This window comes from Pan troglodytes, chromosome 12 (assembly GCF_028858775.2).
Source record: "Pan troglodytes isolate AG18354 chromosome 12, NHGRI_mPanTro3-v2.0_pri, whole genome shotgun sequence".
Taxonomy (NCBI): domain Eukaryota; kingdom Metazoa; phylum Chordata; class Mammalia; order Primates; family Hominidae; genus Pan; species Pan troglodytes.
The window spans coordinates 16,487,734-16,508,610 of record NC_072410.2 but is presented as its reverse complement, the minus strand read 5'-3'; the positions used below and the strand labels follow the sequence as shown (position 1 = coordinate 16,508,610).

At 39.7% G+C, this 20,877-nt stretch overlaps 1 protein-coding gene across 1 annotated transcript; it reads left to right on the top strand.

Annotated features, from left to right (window-relative positions):
• The first annotated feature begins 8,789 nt into the window (after positions 1-8,789).
• Positions 8,790-17,357, top strand: LOC100612480 (anaphase-promoting complex subunit 1). The gene is made up of 6 exons (XM_024354613.3): positions 8,790-8,929; positions 9,814-10,034; positions 11,113-11,322; positions 15,320-15,415; positions 16,832-16,921; positions 17,040-17,357. Exons 1-6 carry the CDS (start codon positions 8,828-8,830, stop codon positions 17,044-17,046), a joined length of 726 nt encoding a protein of 241 aa, XP_024210381.2. The 5' UTR covers positions 8,790-8,827; the 3' UTR covers positions 17,047-17,357.
• Positions 17,358-20,877: the final 3,520 nt, after the last annotated feature.

Genomic DNA, 20,877 nt, shown 5'->3' with positions numbered 1-20,877 from the left:
TTTTAATGCATTTATCTTCACACGTTTTCTTTCCTGGAGTGTTTTTTAAAAATCTAAAGACAAGCAAATCCTAGACAGTATATCATTTCACCTGTCACTATTTCAGGATATACTATTATTAAATATGGACCTTTTTCTTAACATAATTACCTTTATCGCTGCTCCCAAATCAACAATAATTCCTTGGTGTCATATAGTACTGTCCATACGTATGGTCCATGTTCAACCTCTCCTGATTGTGTCCAATATATCTGCTAAGAGTTGGTTTGTTTCATTTGGGATAAAAATAAGTCTACACATTGCATTTGGTTGATTTTTCTCTAAAAGTATTTTTAAAAATATTCATTTTAAAATAATTTCAGACTTACAGAAAAGTTGCAAGGATGGCACAAAGAATACTTGGATCCCTTTCACCTAGATTCATGAATTATTAAACATTTTGCTACATTTGCTTTACCATTCTCTGTGTTTGTCCTATTTTTCTGAATCTTCTGAGATAAGTTGTCCTTTAATGTCTAAATACTTTTGTATATTTCCAAAGAATAACTAACTACAGAATAGATATAATCCTACATTTTACCATCATACAATGACATAATTTAATCCACAGCTCATATTCAAATTCGGTAAAATGTCCCAATAATGTCCTTTATAGTGATTGTGTTTCCTAATCCAAGATCCAATCCAGAATTATGCATTGCATTTGCTGTCCTTTCTCTTTAATCTTCTTGGATCTGGAATAGTCTTCATGCTTTTTGACCTTGACATTGTTTTCAAGTACAGGCCAGTTACATGGTAGAATATCCTGCAATTTGGGTTTTTAGGATATATTTGAATAATTAGATTCAGGTTATATGTTTTTGGCAAGAACACTTCAGAAGCGATATGTGATCCTCTCAAAGTATCTTATCAGAAGGCACTTGATGCTAGTGTGTCCTAGTATCGGTGATGCGAGATCTGATTGCTTGGTGAACATGGCATCTGCCAGTGTTTTCCAGCTCAAAGTTTTTATTTTTCACTTTAGAATTCATAAGTAATTTCTGGGGTAATACTATGAGACAGTGCCAATATCTGTTTCCTCATTAAACTTTCATCTACTAGTTGTAGCATGCACAGATGATTTTCTAACCACATTATGCCTTCAAGATTTATTAGTTGGCTTTCTGTTGTAAAGGCAAACTTACCCTTCTCCATTGTCTCTTTCTGTCTATGTGCACCTTTCCATTCGTATTTTGTTCGGTGGATTATCACCCACTGTGCTTACCACTCATCTGCCCTGATCTGGCCAGTGGGATTCTCCTGTGTCTCATGCCATGCCCCCATCATCCCTTGAACACTCATACTTTCTGGCACAAGGAGATATTCCAGGATCATCTGTGCTTTCTGTGCTCCATCCCTGCATTTGGCCATTTCTCCAAGGAATCTTGGTGAAAGACCAAATTTTAACCACCACTTCTACAATAATGGATGGTGCATCTAATGTTTTTGAACTAATATTATTTTAAAGTTAAGCAAGAGATTCCACTTCACAACTAAACAAAACAATTTGAGCTGAGTTAAAAAATAAGCTAAAAAAACCCCTTCAGATTAAGATTATTTGTTAATTGATACTATATAAAATGTAAACCTTTTTTAAAACTCTGGATATAGGCTTAATATCATTTACAATATAAATAATCCAGAGTGACCTTCAAAGCCTTTGAATTCCTGCTTCATTTTCTGAAATGGAATGGGCACTTAGTTGTCTGACTAAATTATTTACCAGCATCACTGAAAGGAACTGATGGACTGTCTCCCGTGGACTGTCTCACTCCAAGGCAGCATGACTCCCCCTTAAATTGAGATGGAAGCTCAAAAGTCTTTTGTTTAGATTTCTACCTCTTGTTCTTTGCAAGCTCTCTCCCATGTATCCCTCAATAGAAGATGGAGTTCTGTTGTTCAGATTACACCATAGCAGTGCCTCATCAATTTAAGTGTTCATAGGAGTCACTTGGAGTGCCAATGAAAACTACAGATTCCTGGCTCCCCTTCATAAACATGCAAAGCTGGGGTGGGGCCTAGGGATCTGCATTTTAACAGACTCCATCTGGAGTCACTTGGGGAGAATGACTATCCTAGTGTCAGTTAGCTTGCTATGAATGATGGAGGACCTTTAGCCATGGAAGACATGAAATAGTAATTTGCAGGTAGAAAGTCTGCATGTGGCTACTTGGAATTAGCTCATTTTATCTGCTTCTGCAGCCACATCTGAATAGTCTAAAGAGAAAAGGACTTTTCACATGAAAAAAGCTAGAGATTTTCTACAACTTGATTTTAAAAGGGTGTGAAACTGTGTGGTTTGAGAATAGAGTGAAAACATTTATCACAATGACACTGATATCAGAATGCAGAATGAACTGTAGTGACATCAATGTTCTCAAACGAAAAGTTTGGTAAATATCAAAAGGAGATGAAGAGAAGACAACTCCAGAACTCTGTTCAGCAAACTGAAAAAGGTAAGCTCTTCTCACTGTGTTGCTTGCTTCAGTTTTCAACTACTGGTCTCTGTCTGAGATCTGAGATGAAGTGCACATTGGAGAGGATTCTGAGGATTTGGGTTTTTTTTTTTTTTTGGTGGAAAAATAATATGTGGTATAAAACATAGTGGAGGAAAGTGAGTCATTAAAATTGAAATGTTTAAGAACTACTAGATTACATAGGAGTATTAATTATAAAATTCTTCCTCCAGCATCCTGCAATCTACCTTTGGAAAGTCCTGGTGTCCCCTGTCCTACAACCACAGTGCAAGGGTTAATATGGTTGTGGTGAGCCACTAATGTGCTCACCAGAATGTCCCTGCCTTTCTGGCACATGGTAGGATTGTACTTTCCTGTCCTCTTGGTGTTAGTGGTGGCCACGTGACTCGCTTTGGCAAATGCTAAAGTATGAGTTGAATTGACAGGTGCCAATTCCAGGCAGACCTTTAAGAATCAGTGCATAATTTATCATGCTCACTTCCTCTGCCATGGTAAATGGAAATGGTCCAGATGGTAGTAGCTGATCTATTAGTCAGCCCTGGTGCAGAAGGAAGCTGTGGAGTAGAGGTCCCAGCCAACCCACAATGAGTGAGAAATGGGCCACACTGTTTTACATCACAGATTTGGGGGTTGTTTTCTACTGCACTTGACCTAGCACATCCTGAATGATTCAGTAATTAATGGCAATGGTTCATAACCTTTCCACAATGAGGACCTCTTTTTATTTCAATATCCATTGACTAAGAAATCATGTGTTGTGTGAAAGCTACTCTGAATGCAATAACATTTTAAAATACATTTTTATTTTGCTAACCATACATAATCTTTACATATGTTTGAAAATCCATGAGTGGTAGACATCAGTGATACACAATTCTTGGTGGACATATAGACTTGGGAGCTCTTTGCAATGATTTCTTGGTTTCCCAGTGGTCAGGTAAAATAAGCTTCACCTTGGGAGACACAAGTTAGAGGGTTTTAGAAATAGAACTCTGCCATTATATACTGTATGGTTTGGGGTTGGGTAATTTCCTTCCCTTATGGACTTCAATTGTCTTATATACAAAGCAATGATATGCCAGCCCTCCACTGCCTTTTATAGGGTGATTAAATGATAATGTGACAATAAGAAATTGTTTTAAAAGAGTACAAAAGAGATTTTAAAGTTCATAGTATTATTTACTGTATCAAGTCTGTGCGTACTCAAATGTCATTTAATCCTTGTCTTTAAAAAATGTAGGAAGCAGGTGGTTTAATGGAAATGTTATAGACTATCTGTTTGAGGACAATTGATTCAGGTTCATCTGTCCTTTCAAAATATTACCTCATAAATATAAAATAAATATCCAGACTTTTGAAATATAAGTAGATAAGCAAAGACTAAAAATCATTTCAAAAAATTAAGGAAGACAAGACAAAATACAGGATGTGCTTCCAGAATTAAAGCAAAATAATCAAAACATAAACATAAGTGAATTCACTTATATGGGTGTGTATGTATATATATACACATATAAACATCAAATTCACTTTCTCTTCTTTTCAGAGTATTGTTACTGAAATACCAGGGGTTCTGTGTAGGTCCTGCTGCTCACTGCACAGAAAGCCAAGAACTAAGACATGTTTTGCCAGGGAAGAAGGCTTTAATTGGGTGCTGCAGCTGAGGAGATGGGAGATCATTCTGCAATCCATCTCCTCAACCCACTAAAATTAGGGATCTATATAATGAGTAAGAAATGTAACCATGTGTGGAAAAATAGGAATTAGGGAGGGGCAAGAAAGAGGAGCTGGTCAACAGGAAGGAGGTGGTCTTATAGGCAATCATGAAGGGTGAGGGGTCTGACATCCCATTGTCCAGATGCAGTGATTGGTAAGTTTCAGTTTCTTGATAGTATTTGGGAAGGCTGATGGTTGGTTTCCTGAGAGAGGAAAGCTCAAATAAGACAAATGTAACTTTCTCAAGTTTTAAGACTGGGAAGGTCAGTTTCTATGTTTATTCAAAAAAACCCATAAATATCAGTTGACATTAGTTCTATGGGACAATTGGGCCAGTTTCGGTATTTTCATATATATATATGTGTGTATCATTCACACACACAAACACACGTACACAGGGTTGACCCTTTGTATCTGCAGATTCCACATCCATAGATTTAGCCAACTGCAAATCAAAAATATTTTTAAAAAACAATAAAAAATAATACATATTTAAAAACCAATACAGTGTAACAACTGTTTACATAGCATTTACATTATATTATTAGATATCATAAGTAATCTAGAGATGCTTAAAGTATCAGAGGATGTGCAAAGTATCAAAGGATATGCATAGATTATATGCAAATACTATGTCATTTTACAACAGGGACTTGAACATCTGTAGATTTTGTTACCCATGGGGGTTCCTGGAACCAATCCCCCACGAATAGTGAGGGAGGGCTATCTATATTTTTTGATATATGTAACAGATATATATTTTTTTCTGATACATATATATTTCTGATATATGTATTTTCTGGTATATATATTTTATATGTGTGTGGATACACACATCAAATTCACTTTCTCTTTTCACTGCTTGGAAAAGAAAAGAAAGTGAATTTTGATAGCAGTTGATTAAATAAATTTTAAAGGCAAAAATTTAGGATTTGAGCTTTACATTTTTACAATGGAAATTGTAAATTGGAAATGTTAACACATTAACACAATGTAAGAAATTAAACTAAATTAAATTTCTACAGGGAGAAATGATGTAGGAAAAGCCAACTTTCCCTAGAGCACATTTGGAATTTTAAGTTCTTGGGACTTTCAGTCCTCGACACCCTGAGGCTGCAGCAGAGCATGGCCAAGACGCTGTGCAGAGCTCAGGTTGCTGGGGAAGGCCTGGCCCCTCCTGACCACATTCCCCATCCTTCTTCTTTCAAGAAGCTTATCTGTCCTGCGTCCTAAGTCTTAGGGACTTGCTGACGACAACATGATAAGCTCAGCGTGCAGTTAACATTTCATCACATTTCGTCCAACCCACACCTGGACACACACTAGGTAGTGTGTGGGAATTAGTGAGAAAAACAAAAGGTGAGTGAAAAGCCAAAGCTCAAAATTTGGAGAACAGGGCTGAGAAAAGCAAGGGTCTCTCACCCATGTTCTCCAGGCCTGCGCCCCATGTTCAGCTGTGTCCAGCTGTGTCCAGCTGTGTCCAGCTGTTCTGCTCTCTGGTTCAGCGTTCAGTGAGCCCCCAGGACTCCCACTTTCTCTCTCAGTGCAGCAATAAAACCAAGAGTGCAAATGGCCTGACACGAGGTCCCCTTATGATGTTTTCCCAGAGCTAAGCTCTAATAGGTGTGAGTGGCTGCCACCCAAATTGCAAATACTTTTTGGGAAGTCTTCACCTCAGATATTTTGGCTGAAGAAACGCATTGATTTCTGGACCCAGTCCCTTTCGGCATGCTGATTTGGGTTGACCCGAGGGTGGATGGGATTATCTAACATGGGCCATATGTTTATTCTTTAGTGTAACCTTTTGGGGTCACAAAAATAATCCTTTGTTTCTAGGAGGCGTCGTTCCCTCGCTACTCTTGCAGAGCTTCCCCCTCAATCCCTCAGTAATCCCCAAGAGGCAGTTAGCTCACCCACTGTCCTCATTTCCACCCCAAAAATAGGAATTTTACTTCTCTCTAAGGATGGCGTTTCTATTTCCGGCCCCTGGGACACGCACAGCCAACAGATGGCCCTGCCAGGTACATGATGTGTACAGGAGGCTTCCTACTCACCTCTGCCCCGGGGGTGAACCGACCGCTTCTCTCAAATACAAACACCATGTGGCAAGGATCACTAAAGTGTCAGCCTTGACTTTGTCAAAATAAAAGTGTCTTTTATTCTATTTTTTGGAGACAGAGTCTCGCTCTGTCGCCCAGGGTGGGGTGCAGTGGCAGGATCTCGGCCCCCTGCAACCTTCACCTCCTTGGTTCAAATGATTCTCCAGCCTCAGCCTCCTGAGTAGCTGGGATTACAGGTGTGTGCCACCACGCCCGGCTAATATTTGTATTTTTTGTAGAGATGGGGTTTCACCGTGTTGGCCAGGCTGGTCTTGAACTCCTGACCTGAGGTGATCCACCCACCTCGGCCTCCCAAAGTGCTGGGATTACATCATGAGCCACCGCACCCAACATAAGAATGGTTTTTACCTTTTAAAGGGTTGTAGGAAATAACAAAGATTATGTGATAGAGTCAGTATGTGGACAGCAAACTGCACTATTTAGTCTTTGATCTTTTACAGAAAAAGTTCAAATTTTATGTTGTTACTAATTGCAGACAACCCGAATAAACATACTAGGGCCTGGGATTAAATGGCATGTAGCCTTTTTTTTTTTTTTTTTTTTAAGTACAATTTCCATTTTATTTTTTCTCTGGAGAATAGTCTGTCTTCAATCTTTTTATTTTCATTTTGTTTTTTTTGAGACGGAGTCTCACTTTGTTACCCAGGCTGCAGTGCAATGGCACGATCTCAGCTCACTGCAGCCTCTGCCTCCCAGGTTCAAGCGATTCTCCTGTCTCAGCCTCCCTAGTAGCTGGGATTAGGGGTGTGCCATCATGCCCAGCTAATTTTTTGTATTTTAGGAGAGATGGGGTTTCACCCTGTTGCCCAGGCTGATCTCGAACTCCTGAGCTCAGGCAATCCACCCACCTCGGCCTCCCAAAGTGCTAGGATTACAGACATGAGCCACGGCGCCTGGCCTTGTCTTCAGTGTTTAAGGACTCAGCTCCTTACATGGGCTTTGGTGGGGGTTGTGGGGCAGCACTCCTCGAAGGTCTAAATCAGGGTGGGTGTGTTTGGTCCTTGTGGGCTTTACAAGGTGGATTCCTGACGACTTTTCTGTGAATTGCACATCTCACACAGTAATTTAGCTTCCCATACAGCTTGGGAAGCACATAGGCATTGAAGACACTCGCTTCAGAAATGTCCCTGACTGCTGCAGCCTCCACCACATTTCGAATGATGAATTAATTTCTTTTTTTTTTTTTTTTTTTGAGACAGAGTCTCACTCTGTTGCCCAGGCTGGAGTGCAGTGGCGGGATCTGGACTCACTGCAAGCTCCACCTCCCAGGTTCACACCATTCTCCTCCCTCAGCCTCCCGAGTAGCTGGGACTACAGGGGCCCGCCACCACGACCCGCTAATGTTTTTTATTTTAGTAGAGACGGGTTTTCACTGTGTTAGTCAGGATAGTCTCGATCTCCTGACCTCGTGAGCCGCCTGCCTCAGCCTCCCAAAGTGCTGGGATTACAGGCCTTAGCCACCGTGCCCAGCCTCGAATGATGAATTTCTTAATGGCCTTGTCCTTGGGCACACGTCGGGCACAGTTTGTGCAACAAATAGGCTGCATGTGGCTGCGCCCCTTTTTGGCACGATTGTTGTTCCTTCTTTTCTTTGTCATCTTGGAGGCACGGACTGGAGGGAGGAGTGCAGCCATTATTGATCATATTTTTGAATAATATTTAGTGAACTAGAAGTTGCTTATTTGTAATGTCAAGTAGGATAGAAAACTTTAACACAGTATGATTATAATTTTGTAAAAATGTATAAAGTGTGTATATATGTATGAAAAAAACAAAAATTCTCTAATGTATTAATAGTAGATATTTTGAGATGGTGGCATGATTTTTATTTATAAAGTATTTCTTATGATTATAAAATCATTTTAAAATTTTTCAATATTTTAGCTGAGTGGGAAACATTTCCTGTCAAATAAGGATATGGAGACCAGTCCATGGTACTTTAGATTAAAAGCTGAACTCACTGGGAAAAACCTTATTTTGCATGTGTAACTAGTAAAGCAGAAACAACAGTGTACTGTTCGGCACTGTCTGAATAGTAATTATAGAGTACAGCTTTCATACAGAAGAACAGAACCAATAGGAAGTCAAACTTGGCAGAATAGTTGAGTGCAATTTATAAATAAGTCAGTTGAAGAAATCGACCTTTTACCTGCGGCTGATTCGTGTAATGGTGAGAGTCAGCACACATGTTAACATTTAGCAACAGCATGTATGTGAAGCTAAAACTTGTAATGCTCTCATCTTTAATGTATTTTAAGGAAGTTGATGCCTAAAGTAAATTTATTAAAAATTCAGAATTATTTAAGATAGTAATAGATTTTGTGCTCTCTTTGGCTTGGTGGTTCTTTAACAATTTTAAGAGCTCCGTTCATAAATATCAGTCTTGTAAAGCCCATTGTTCTATACCTGATTTTTCTATTTTATTTTTAAGGTCTTTTTGGTTCATCACGGGTACAATATGTTGTAGATCATGCAATGAAAATTGTTTTCCTCAATACTGACCCCTCTATTGTAATGACTTATGATGCTGTTCAAAATGTGCATTCTGTGTGGACTCTCCGGAGAGTCAAATCAGAGGTAAGGAGAAAGGCAAGTCACTTCTCCTTAATAGGAAAGGGTAGGCTGGGTGCACTGGCTCACACCTGTAATCCTAGCATTTTGAGAGGCCAAGGCAGGCGGATCACTTGAGGTCAGGACGTTCAAGACCAGCCTGGCCAACGTGGTGAAACCCCATCTATACCAAAAATATTAAAAATTAGCCAGGTGTGGTGGCTTCTGTAATCCTATCTACTCGGGAGGCTGAGGCAGGAGAATCACTTGAACCTGGGAGGTGTAGGTTGCCGTGAGCCAAGATCATGCCACTGCACTCCAGCCTGGGTGACAGAATGAGACTCCATCTCAAAAAAAAAAAAAAGTATATATACATATATGAAAGAGTAGTTAATACTTCATACCCTCACTTTTTTTTTTTGAAAAATCACTTGTGAATAGTTTTATTATTATTATTATCATCACCACCATCATCATCATCTCTAGAGACAGGGCCTCACTCTGTCACCCAGGCTGAAGTATAATGGCACAATTACAGTTCACTGCAGCCTTGAACTCCTGGGCTCAAGTGATCCTCCTGCCTCAGCCTTCCGAGTAGCTAGGACTACAAGTGTGTACCACCACTCCCAGCTAATTTTTAATTTTTTGTAGAGATGGGATCTTGCTATGTTGTCCAGGTTGGTCTTGAATTCCTTGGCTCAAGCTATCCTCTCGCCTCACCCTCCCAAAGTGCTGGGATTATAGATGTAAGCCACGGCACCTGGCCTCATTTGAGAAATAGATTGAGCTTCTTAGGAAAGAAGAAATACTGTGTCTTTAGTAACTGACTTCAACTTGCATTCTTACAAGGAAATTGCTATTTTATTCTAATTATTGTTTTTTTTTCCTCTTTCTCTTTATTTTGACTTAAGGAAGAGAATGTTGTTTTAAAGTTCTCTGAACAGGGGGGAACCCCACAGAATGTGGCCACTAGCAGCTCCCTCACAGCACATCTCAGAAGCCTCTCCAAAGGAGATTCCCCTGTGATTTCACCTTTCCAGAATTACTCCTCCATTCACAGCCAGAGTCGCTCAACCTCATCACCCAGTCTACATTCTCGCTCACCTTCTATTTCCAACATGGCAGCTCTAAGGTAGAAGGGTTTCCTGGTTTTTCTTTCTAAGCTTTCTGTTTTGTTTTGAAGGATTTAGAATTTCTGTTGACAGCTGTTTTTAGGGGAAATATATTTAGGGGAGATATTTTTTAGGGGAAATAGCCATTATCCCAATTGAGACTTTTTTTTTTTTTTTTTTTTTTTTTTGAGACGGAGTCTTGCTGCGTCACCCAGGCTGGAGTGCAGTGGCACAATCTTGGCTCACTGCAAACTCCGCCTCTCGGGTTCACGCCATTCTCCTGCCTCAGCCTCCAGCTGGGACTACAGGCGCCCGCCACCACGCCTGGCTAATTTTTTTTTTTTTTGTATTTTTAGTAGAGATGGGGTTTCACCGTGTTAGCCAGGATGGTCTCGATCTCCTGACCTTGTGATCCGCCCACCTCGGCCTCCCAAAGTGTGGGGATTACAGGCGTGAGCCACCGTGCTCAGCCCTGAGCCACTTTTACTAAGATTTCTAAGTTTACCATGTCACATTCTTTCCTGAGTCATATTTTGAAGCTGCCTATGCTTGTCCTAAGATTAGTTGCCTCATTTCTACCACTATGTGGGCAACAGTTTGATGAATATTAATTCCCAAAATATTGTGGCACTATTTTATTTTTGCCTTAATTTATGTTAGTTTTTCTTTTTTTTTTCTTGTTATTTGATATCTAAATGTATCTATTTCTCTATATAGATATATATTTAAATCACCAGATATGTATATCTGGTGCTACAGGGACATTGTTTTGTTGATATATATATGTCTGACTATACAGGGACATAGTTTAGAGCTTTTTGAATAGTCAGTTCATTTTCCAAAAAAGAAGATGATCTAAGTTTTAGTTGTAAAAGATGAGTTCTTCTAACAATAATTCTAAATCTTTAGAATATAGTAAAGCACATTGACATGAACCATTTAAATAGCTACTCCTTTTTGAAAAATTTTAATTTCTGACCTGGATTATGCCATGAATGCTCTTCTGTCTGTGGAATTTTGGGAAGTGTCATTGGAGTGGGTGTCATATAAGCCTGCCCTGCTAACTGCGACGTACTCTCTCCTCTGTTTCTTTTGCAGTCGTGCTCATTCTCCTGCCTTAGGAGTGCACTCTTTTTCAGGGGTGCAAAGGTTCAACATTTCAAGCCATAATCAGTCTCCAAAGAGACATAGTATTTCTCATTCTCCAAATAGTAATTCTAATGGCTCCTTTCTTGCACCAGAAATGGAGCCAATTGTTCCTGAACTGTGTATTGACCATTTGTGGACAGAAACGATTACTAATATAAGGTTTGTTATATATATTATTATATTCAAAGAAAAATGTTGCTGAAAGTCTTGGGAAATATATGGCATTTTGTTTAAAGTTTCCTTTTAATGTGATCAGTTATTAATATATGTAAAAATATATAGAGATATGTATTAAGGCCACCTCAGTTTCAGTAGAGGATATTAATGATATTAAAGTGATCATAGGCTGGACACGGTGGTTCATGCCTGTAATCCCAGCACTTTGGGAGGCTGAAGCTGGTAGATCACTTGAGCCTAGGAGTTCGAGACCAGCCTGGCCAACATTGTGAAACCCCGTCTCTACTAAAAATACAAAAATTAACTGGGTGTGGTGGTGCATACTTGTAATCCCAGCTACTCAGGTGGTTGAGGCAGAATTGCTTGAACCCAGGAGGCTGAGCTTGCAGTGAGCTGAGATCGTGCCACTGCACTCCAGCCTGGGTGACAGAGTGAGACTATCTCAAAAAAAAAAAGTCATCATAAAAATGTTATTTTGTCATCTGATATTTCTTCCTTTATAGTAATAATCTCTCATTTTTCAGGTGTTTTTTGTTCTGGGGAGAAACAGTTAATTTCTATCAGTGAGGAAATGTGGGTTTTTTAGCATGTTTCCTAAGTTTTAGGTTCATGTTAGTTGAGTGCCAGCTTTACTTTTTGGGAAACATAGCTTAGATCTCTGTTCTGGGTGACCTTTCTTCTTTCATATTCTCTTTAATAATTCACGTGTTAATTTATATGCCAATGTGTGTGCTAGTTAACAGTCTAATAAGTCACTGTCCCTGTCCTCAAAAGAGGCAGATAGCTGAAGGATGGTGACACAGGAGGGACTACTTTTGCTGGTAGGGCTTTGAAAGATGAATAGGTATTTGCTAGGCAGGTAAGTTGAGAAAGACCACAGACGGCAGCTGGGATCAGAACAAAAGTTCTGGTGAGTGCGTGGTGTATTTAGGGAATTACAAGTACTCCCACTCTGGTTTTTGCAGAGGGGAGGGAAAAGGCTAATGAAGAGGAGGCTTCCTAGGCGCAGTGGCTCACACCTGTAATCACTCACTTTGGGAGGCTGAGGCAGATGGATCACTTGAGCTCAGGAGTTCAAGACCAACCTGCCCAACATGGTGAAACCCCATGTCTACTACAAATACAAAAATCAGCCAGGCATGATGGCGTGCATCTGTAGTCCCAGCTACTCTGGAGGCTGAGGTGAGAGAGTCATTTGAACCTGGGAGTTGGAGGTTGCAGTGAGCCAAGAGCACACCGCTGCATTCCAGCTGGGGCGACAGAGTGAGACTGTCTGAAAAAAAAAAAAAGGAGGCTTGAGAGATTACTGATTGCCCTTTAGGCCTCTGGTCTGTTTGATGACAGCGGTAAGAAGGCACTTTATAAGTGTGTCGGAAGTTTGGGAAAGAGCAGAACAATAAATGTGGAATTGTCAGCTTATAAGTGGTGATTGAGGTAAGAGAATTAGATTAGAATTGAAGAATTATTGTATTCAATAATTGTGTGTACATGTAGTATATAGGCCTTTTCCCAAGGAGAGGGTTTTAACATTCCTTAGATTCTCAAAGGGATTTGTGGCCTCCAAATAGTTAAAATCCAGTGGTGTAGAATGAGAAGAGGGCTAGGAACTGAAGTCCTGGAAACTTAAGATTTGGGGAATGGAAAGAGACAAAGCTGGCGCAGAGAGACAAAGCAAAAGAGGTCAGATGGGAGAAGCAGCAGGAAATACAGAATACAAAAAAGAACATTTCAAGAATACAGAGATGCCAGTATTGCCCGGTACTGGTGAAGTGTGGCCCTGAGAGTTGAACCCAGAGAGGAGGTACCTGGGTGGCAGTGGGTTCCTTGGTGACCTTGGCCAGAGCATTTTAAGCTGGGAGGGTGGTAGGGGAAAGTGGGGTAGAAAAAGTACATGGGGACTGAGGAAATGAACATAGGCATACAGGCTCTTTAAGGAGTTTGCCTTTGAATAGGAATGAAGATACAAAATTAGAGGGAGTCTTGGTCAAGGAGAGTTTTGTTTTTGCTGAACTATAATAAAATTAGTTTTCATGACATCTTGCCCCAGTATTTTCTTTTTCTTTTTTTTTGAGACAGGGTCTCACTCTGTCACCCAGGTTGGAGTACAGTGAGTGACTCAGTCACAGCTCACTGCAGCCTTGGCCTGCTGGGCTCTGGTGATTCCCCAACCTCAGCCTCCCAGGTAGCTGGGACTATAGGCACACACCACCACGCCTGACTAATTTTTGCAGAGAAAGGATTTTGCCGTGATGCCCAGGCTGGTCTCAAACTCCTGGGCTCAAGCAACCTGCTTGACTCTGCCTCCCAAAGTAATGGGATTACAGGTGTGAGCCACTGTGCCTGGCCCCCAATATTTTCTTACCTAACCACAATACAAGTTTTATATCCAGTCGAATTGAGAAGGTCTTTTATATACTCTAATGTTGAGTCCATTTTATATTTTAAGACTTTTAATGTGAAATAGTAGGTTATACGGACTATACTCAAGGGAAAGTATTGAAAATACAGAAGAGAGGAAACGATTGATGGAACAAGTAACCAGAAAGGTGCACAAGTGGTGAGATTAGCCTTGGGATAAAGAAGTGAAGGTTGATCAGATACGTAAGGCAGGAGGTTGAGCTCAAGCCTTAGAGCCTCGTTTTATCTGAAATGGAAGGCAAATGCGTAATCTTAGAGAGAATGAAATGGGGGATAGGTAGTCTGAAGAAAGTAAAGATGTGGATACAATGTTGAAGTAGTCTCTCTGGCTTGTTTCTCATATATCAAATAAAAGTATCCTACAATTATAGATCATTTTTCTTTAAATAACTTATTTGTAAGTTGAATATATTATAGATTCTTATTTTTTAGATTTATGGGTCTTCTGTAGCACTTTATTTATTTATTTATTTATTTATTTATTTATTTATTTTTTGAGATAGAGTTTCGCTCTTGTTGCCTGGGCTGGAGTGCAATGGCCCGATCTCGGCTCACCGCAACCTCTGCCTCCCAGGTTCAATTGATTCTTCTGCCTCAGCCTCCTGAGTAGCTGGGATTACAGGATTACTGGCTAATTTTGTATTTTTGGTAGAGACGGGGTTTCTCCATGTTGGTCAGGCTGGTCTTGAACTCCTGACCTCAGGTGATCTGCCCGCCTCGGCCTCCCAAAGTGCTGGGATTACAGGCATGAGCCACCACACCTGGCCTTCTGTAGCACTTTAGAAGGAAGGGTTTGGGAATTAGAGATACGATTTCAAAAAGAGATGTGAATGAGGCCTAATCTGAGAAGGAGAGGGGGTAGATAGGAGAAATAGCATTATGAAAGATCTGGCCCTTTGCGGGATAGGAATTCAAGTTTGCATGCATTACTTTACAAGTAGGTGGCTTAGTTTGCATTACAAGTAGGGAGCTTACATAGTATGTAATTTAAAAGTTCATCAGTAATTGTTAAATTTATTGTAGCTTTCCCCAACAAAGCTGTGTAATGAGCTCATAATCAAAGAACTGAAAGGATCTTAGAGATCATGAAGTTTAATTCTTAGAAATGTTTGTGTCTTTGAGATTATTGTTTGACCTAAGTAGCTTTTAGATTTCTTGCAGAATATTTTCAAAGACTTTTTTTTTTTCTCTCTCTGTTTTTGAGACGGAGTCTGGCTCTGTCGCCCAGGCTGGAGTGCACTGGCGCGATCTTGGCTTACTGCAAGCCCCTCCTCCTGGGTTCATGCCATTCTCCCGCCTCAGCCTCCAGAGTAGCTGTGACCACAGGTGCCCACCATCATGCCTGGCTAATTTATTTTGTATTTTTAGTAGAGACGGGATTTCACCGTGTTAGCCAGGATAGTCTGGATCTCCTGACCTCGTGATCTGCCCGCCTCGGCCTCCCAAAGTGTTGGGAGTACAGGTGTGAGCCACCGCGCCCGGCCTCAAAGACTTTTAATAGTTACTGTGGTAGATTCTTGGACCAGTGCTGACAGTTACTTTATTAATGTATCTATTATAGAGAGAAAAATTCACAAGCCTCAAAAGTGTTTATTACATCTGACCTATGTGGGCAAAAGTTCCTGTGCTTTTTAGTAGAGTCCCAGCTCCACTTACGGTAGGTGGATGTCTTTCCCATTGTTTCTGTATAAATAACTCAGCACTGCTTTTTCTTTTTCTTTTCTTTCCTTTTTTTGGCTTAAGTAGTTTTATTTAGAAATAATTTACATGTCATAAAATTAACATGTTTTAACTGTACAATTAAATGATTTTTAGTAAATTACAGTGTTCTACAACCATCACCATGACCCAATTTTACAAGATTTATATCACCATAAAAAGATTTCCTTGTGCTTGTTGGTAGTCAGTCTTGTTCCCATTTCCAGCCTCAGGCAACCATGCTAGGCTTCTGCCTTTATAGATTAGTTTTTCTGGACATTTATATATATATAATGTATGTACACACAGTGTAGCTTTTTGTGTTTAGCTTTCACTTAGCGTGATGTTTTTAGGATCCACCATTTTGTAACATGTATCATTATTTCATACCTACTGCTATGTAATAGTCCATTGTATAGATCTACCACCATGTTTTGCTTATCTGTTCATCAGCTGACGGACTTTTGGTTTATTTCCACCTCTTGACTGCTGAGAATTAGGACAATATGAACATTTGAACAAAGGTCTTGAGCAAAAATGTGGACATATGTGATTTTATTTTTCTTGAGTAAATGCCTAGGATTGGGTCATTGGGTTGAATGGTAAATTCATGTTTAACTTTTTAAGAAATCACCAAACTGTTTTCCAAATAGCCTGTATCATTTTATATTCCCACCAGCAAAATATGAAGGTTAATGTCTCTTTATCCTTGACAGGATTGGATATCATCACACTCTTTGATTGTAGCTATTTTCCAGTGGTTGTGAAGTGGCTTTAATTTGCTTTTCTCTAATGCATTCTGAAGTTGATCATCTCATGAAGTTATTAGCCATTCATTTATCTTCTTAGGTAAAATATCTATTCAGATCTTTTGCCCATTTATTTACCTTCATATTTTGAAATACGATAGATCACAGGAAGTTACAAAATAGTAAACAAGTCCTGTGTACCTTGCATTCTTTTTCCCTCACAGGTAACCTCTTATATAACTATAATACATTATCATAACCAGGAAATAGATGATCTATACACGTTATTTCAAATTTCATCAATTTGACATGTACTCATTTATGTCTATGTATGGTTCTATGCAGTTTTTTGACATATGTAGATGTGTGTAAATACCACCACAATCAAGATACAAAACATCTTTATCTGTCTTACGTTAACTCCTTATAGTCACATACACCATTACCCACTGATCCTGGTAACCACTAATTCTCCATCTTGATAATTTGGCATTTGTGAATGTTTTATAAATGGGCTCATACGGTATGTAAACTTTTGAGATTGTCTTTTTCTGTTCAGCATAATACTTTTAATACCCATACAGGTTGTTGCATGTATCAAGTTTCTTTTTTATTTTATTATTTAGCTGTGTAAAGTTTCAAGAGAGTAATGATAAAACCCAGCTCATCTTTGGTTCAGTGACCAACATACCAGCAAAGGAGCAGCACCAGTGGAGGTAATGTAGGCACATTCGAGAAGTTGACAATTACGCTTCATCAGATTTTTCAGTCAAAAAATCTGTTAATTTGCTCAGATTGAGAAATACATTTTTTGTCTTTTTTTTTTTTTTTAAGAAAATAGACACCATGCTGGTCTTGGAAGGCAGTGGAAACCTGGTGCTATACACAGGAGTGGTTCGGGTAAGCAATAAGTAGCACTTCATGCCTTTAGTAGGACTTCAGGCTGCCTGCATGAATATTTGTAATGTTACTTTAGATTGATATTTTAAATTTGTTATGTTCCTGTCTGCACAATTTGGCAGAAGAATTTTGTTAATAATTCTCAGTGAAGCTTCCCATTTAGGTGGGTCCTAATTTGGAGGGCTATGGCTCACTGCTATTAAATGCATTTGTACTCTAAACCTGTCACAGATGGGAAACCTTCAATGAGTATAGGTAGATTTTTTTTTTTTTTTAAAGTTAAAGTAGTTTTGACATTGAAGCATGGGTACCTTTGGTAAGTACTAAAGCTTTGGTAAAGTTTCACTATATTAAATGTGGTATATGTTAGCTGTATTTTTTTTTTTTTTTGATGGAGTCTCGCTCTGTTGCCCAGGGTGATCTCGGCTCACTGCAAGCTCCGCCTCCCGGGTTCACACTATTTTCCTGCCTCAGCCTCCCGGGTAGCTGGGACTACAGGCGCCCGCCACCAAGCCTGGCTAATTTTTTGTATTTTTAGTAGAGATGGGGTTTCACCATGCTGGCCAGGGTGGTCTTGATCTCCTGACCTCGTGATCCACCCGCCTTGGCCTCCCAAAATGCTGGGATTACGGGCATTAACCACCGCACCCGGCCTATTTGAACGTTCTTATGCCTGCTACAAGTGCAGCAGCGGAATCTCCACACATCTTGCGTGCGAAAGTTTCCTGTAGTTCCTTTAGCATGGAGAGGCTGGGGAAGGTTACAGACTGATTTGTACTCTTTAGAGATATAGTTGATCATTGAACAACACACGTCTGAACTGTTACACACAGATTTTTTTTCAATAAATGTGTTAGAAAATGTTTTGGAGTTTTGCAACAATTTGAAAAAACTCAAAGACAAACCATGCAGCTAGAAATATCAACAAAAATAAAAAAAAGTTAAGTATGTCATGAATGCATAAAATGTATGTAGATACCTAGTCTATTTTATTATTTACTGCCATAAAATATAACAAAACTATTGCAAAAGTTAAAATTTAGTAAAGCTTATGTACACACTCACAGATCGTATATGGTGCTATTCTCAGTTGAGAGAAGTGTATACAAACATCAAGATACAGTATTAAATTGTAACTGCATAAATTTAACCGTAGTGCATACCACAGTACGGTAATAATTTCATAGCCTCCTCCTGTTGCTGTTGCAGTGAGCTCAGGTGTTGCAAGTATCCACTTAAAACGTTCTGTGATACTCAACATTCCATCATGAGCAGTTCATCCCCAGTGAATTGCGCATCACAGTAAAAAGTGCCCTCTCCCTGTTCACATGGATTTTTCGTCCTGTTTCGTGCTGTACTGTAAACCTTGAATAACACCATGGGATCCACATGAAGTGGCACTAGTGATGCTGGAAGTGCTCCCAAGAAGCAGAGAAAAGTCATGACATTTGACATTACAAGAAAAACTTGATTTGCTTGATATGTAACAGAGACTGAGGTCTGTAGCTGGGGTTGCTTCCATTTCAGACAGATGATTCATCTTGCAAACAGGCGGTGTAAACTTACTGTATGGATAAATACATAACAGTACCATAGATGTATTTTCTCTTTAGAAACGTTTCCTTTTCTCTAGCTTACTTTATTGTAAGAATACAGTATATAATACATATAACATACAAAATACATGTTATTAACTGTTGCTGGTCAACAGCAGGCTATCAGTAGTTAAGTTTGGGGGAATCAGAGTTATAACTGGATTTTCTACTGTGTACGGTCAGTGTGCCAAGCCCCCACGTTGTTCAAGGGTCAACTGTAATCCTAAAAGAATCTAAAACAATATTGTACACAGTAAGTAGTCAATAAATAAGGAATTGAACTAAATAAGAATACATAAATCTCAGAATATGTGCAACCTGATCGCAGTACACAGAGATCTCTCTATATATCTCTTTTCTCAGTTCATGCCATTCTTTCGGGTAGAAAACACCTTATTTTGAATTAGTTGTCTTTAGAGCAAAAATCCATCTAAGAGTGCAGTGTGGTTTCCTATGCACAATCTGGAATAGTCCATTGCTTCATGCCTACCCTGGACATGAAGGGCCGTGCCACAGCGGAAGTCTCTATGCATCCACCCCCGTCTATACCTGAGCAACTCATTCCTCTTTGCTGCTCTCTTACAGGCTACAGAGTGCGGTGGCGCCAGCACAGAACTCTGCTCAATGTCCCTCTGTGCTTTCACGATGCTGATGGATTATGAAGGTAGGGAAGAATGTACAGCCAGGAGGCCATTAGGAGGGCAACTAATTTATAAAATCACATTTGTAGAATTTAATGCATCCAACAACTACCAGGCGAAAGGTGGGCAAAAGCTATACCAACACCACCCAACTCAAAACCAAAACAACAGGAAAAGAAAATTATGTGGATGTAGAATTTCTGAAAACATCATTCCCAAGGTGCCTTATCCAAGAGGAACTGCTACAATAATATTTTAAGTGGAAATAAATACATGCTGGAAGCATTATATATTAGTAGAGTTTGTTTTTTTTTTCCCAAAGTACTTTCTCAAGCACATCAACATAAGCCCCCTAGGAGACATTTCACATTAAAAATAAAACGTCTGCCCACTGCTGGTTTCTCAATTTGCCTCCACCTTCTGTCCCCTTTAATGAACTGGGCCATGAGGTGAGTCAGAGAGGATAAAGGGAGTGGTAAGAATTTGAGGAGAGAAGAGAGTGAGGCTAAAATAGGAAATCAGGAAATGCGATTCGGTCCCCCTGTCCCTCACATGGGGCCACCCTCTTGTTGCCCAGTGTGGCTTCTTCTTGAGGGTTCTGCATGGTTCCTCAATCCCAGGGAATTCCGCAGGACGTTCCATCCAAGACCACTGGGCTCCCACCTCTACTCTTTTGCCAGTTAATGAATAGGCAGGAATTTCACTGCCTGGAAAGAGGAACAATGCTTTCTGGTCCTTATTTCACATCTAAAATAGAGAGGTCAATTGATTTATTCCTAAATATCTTTGAACATTAAAATAGAAGTTTTACAGCATATATACTACCTGGTTGCTCTAGACTTAAGCCAGGGAAAAGTACAGATTCAACATTTAAAATTGAGATAGACGCTTTCCACTTAGTGCTACCAGTCTTGCTTTATTTCATGAGAATGAGAATATAATAATATGCCATACGTTCATTTGGGGGAAAGATTGATGTCTTATAACATAATTTATAATTATAGAAAACGTGAGTTCACTGGGAATAAAGAAATTTTGAAGATAATAAGATACTTTCACTTATGTCATAATTTCTATGTCATTTGATGTAGGATGTGGAGATATTAACATTTACACCTAACTTAAGTTTGTCATCCAAGACCTGAAAGGGTTTTGTCTATCAGCTGCACCCCTGGGTAGCGACACAACCTTGGGGAAGGCCTCAGCCCCATCCCTCGTACAGCAGGAATGAGAACAGCACTGCCTGTTGGGAAGCTTGTGGGAGGCTATGGACGTGCAGCGCTTGGCAGAGGGTCTCGTCATGGAAGGTTCCAGCAAATGTGAGATACTTTTCTGATTTCATTTTCTCCAAAAGAAAGGGAATAAAAGAAGAGGGGAGGAAATACGACTAATTGTGAGAGATAAAGTACAAGGGTGAGGGAAGGAGTAAGGAGACATGAAGGCAGCGTGGAGCAGCTGAGGGGGGAGATTGCTTTCACCACTTCCCAGCATCTATTGCAGATTCCACCCTCAATCATTTTGTAAGGACCCTTTATT